General features: G+C 30.3%; 1 protein-coding gene across 1 annotated transcript in view; it reads right to left on the reverse strand.

Annotated features, from left to right (window-relative positions):
• The window catches only part of LOC106881841 (nuclear receptor subfamily 2 group F member 1-A), a 137,072-nt gene extending 136,722 nt beyond the window's left edge, over positions 1-350 (reverse strand). The window contains exon 1 of the mRNA XM_052973309.1: positions 233-350. Coding sequence (XP_052829269.1) covers positions 233-239 — 7 coding nt within the window. The 5' untranslated portion in view covers positions 240-350. The remainder of the gene's footprint in view (positions 1-232) is intronic.
• Positions 351-624: the final 274 nt, after the last annotated feature.

The raw sequence follows: 624 nt of genomic DNA on the forward strand, positions 1-624 counted from the left end.
ATATATATATATATATATATATAAAATATATAATATATATATACACACATATATATATATGTATATAAATATATATATACGTTTGTGTTTGCATATGTAGTGATGTAAGTAGGTATGTATGTATATATACGAATATATATATATATATATATTTATACATGTCTGTATGCGTATACATACTTCAAATGGAAGCATTAATATCTAAAAGACTACAGCGAATAAAAGATCTTACTGGCCATAACTGCGTTTCTTTCTCACGTCTCCGTTCAAAGCCGTTGTTTAGTTTCTGCCAGCAAGGCGGACACACGAACACACTTTGCAAGACTAATTGAAATGTACAACACACACAACTTTCTAATTCTTTCTCTTTCCATCTCTCTCTCTCTTTCTCTCTCCCTTCTCTCTCTTACGCTCTCTCTCTCTCTCTCTCTCTCTCTCTCTCTCTCTTTCTGATTCTAGTTGTCTGTTTCTCAGCAAACTTTCACCGACACACACACACACACACCCACTTTGAAGTATATGTATGTATATATAAACAAATACATATATATATATATTTCAAGGTTTTTAACTTTTAAATTTGTATATTTAAAAGAGACAGAAACTTCAAACTCGATATATATA

This window comes from Octopus bimaculoides, chromosome 15 (assembly GCF_001194135.2).
Source record: "Octopus bimaculoides isolate UCB-OBI-ISO-001 chromosome 15, ASM119413v2, whole genome shotgun sequence".
NCBI classification, from domain to species: Eukaryota; Metazoa; Mollusca; class Cephalopoda; order Octopoda; family Octopodidae; genus Octopus; species Octopus bimaculoides.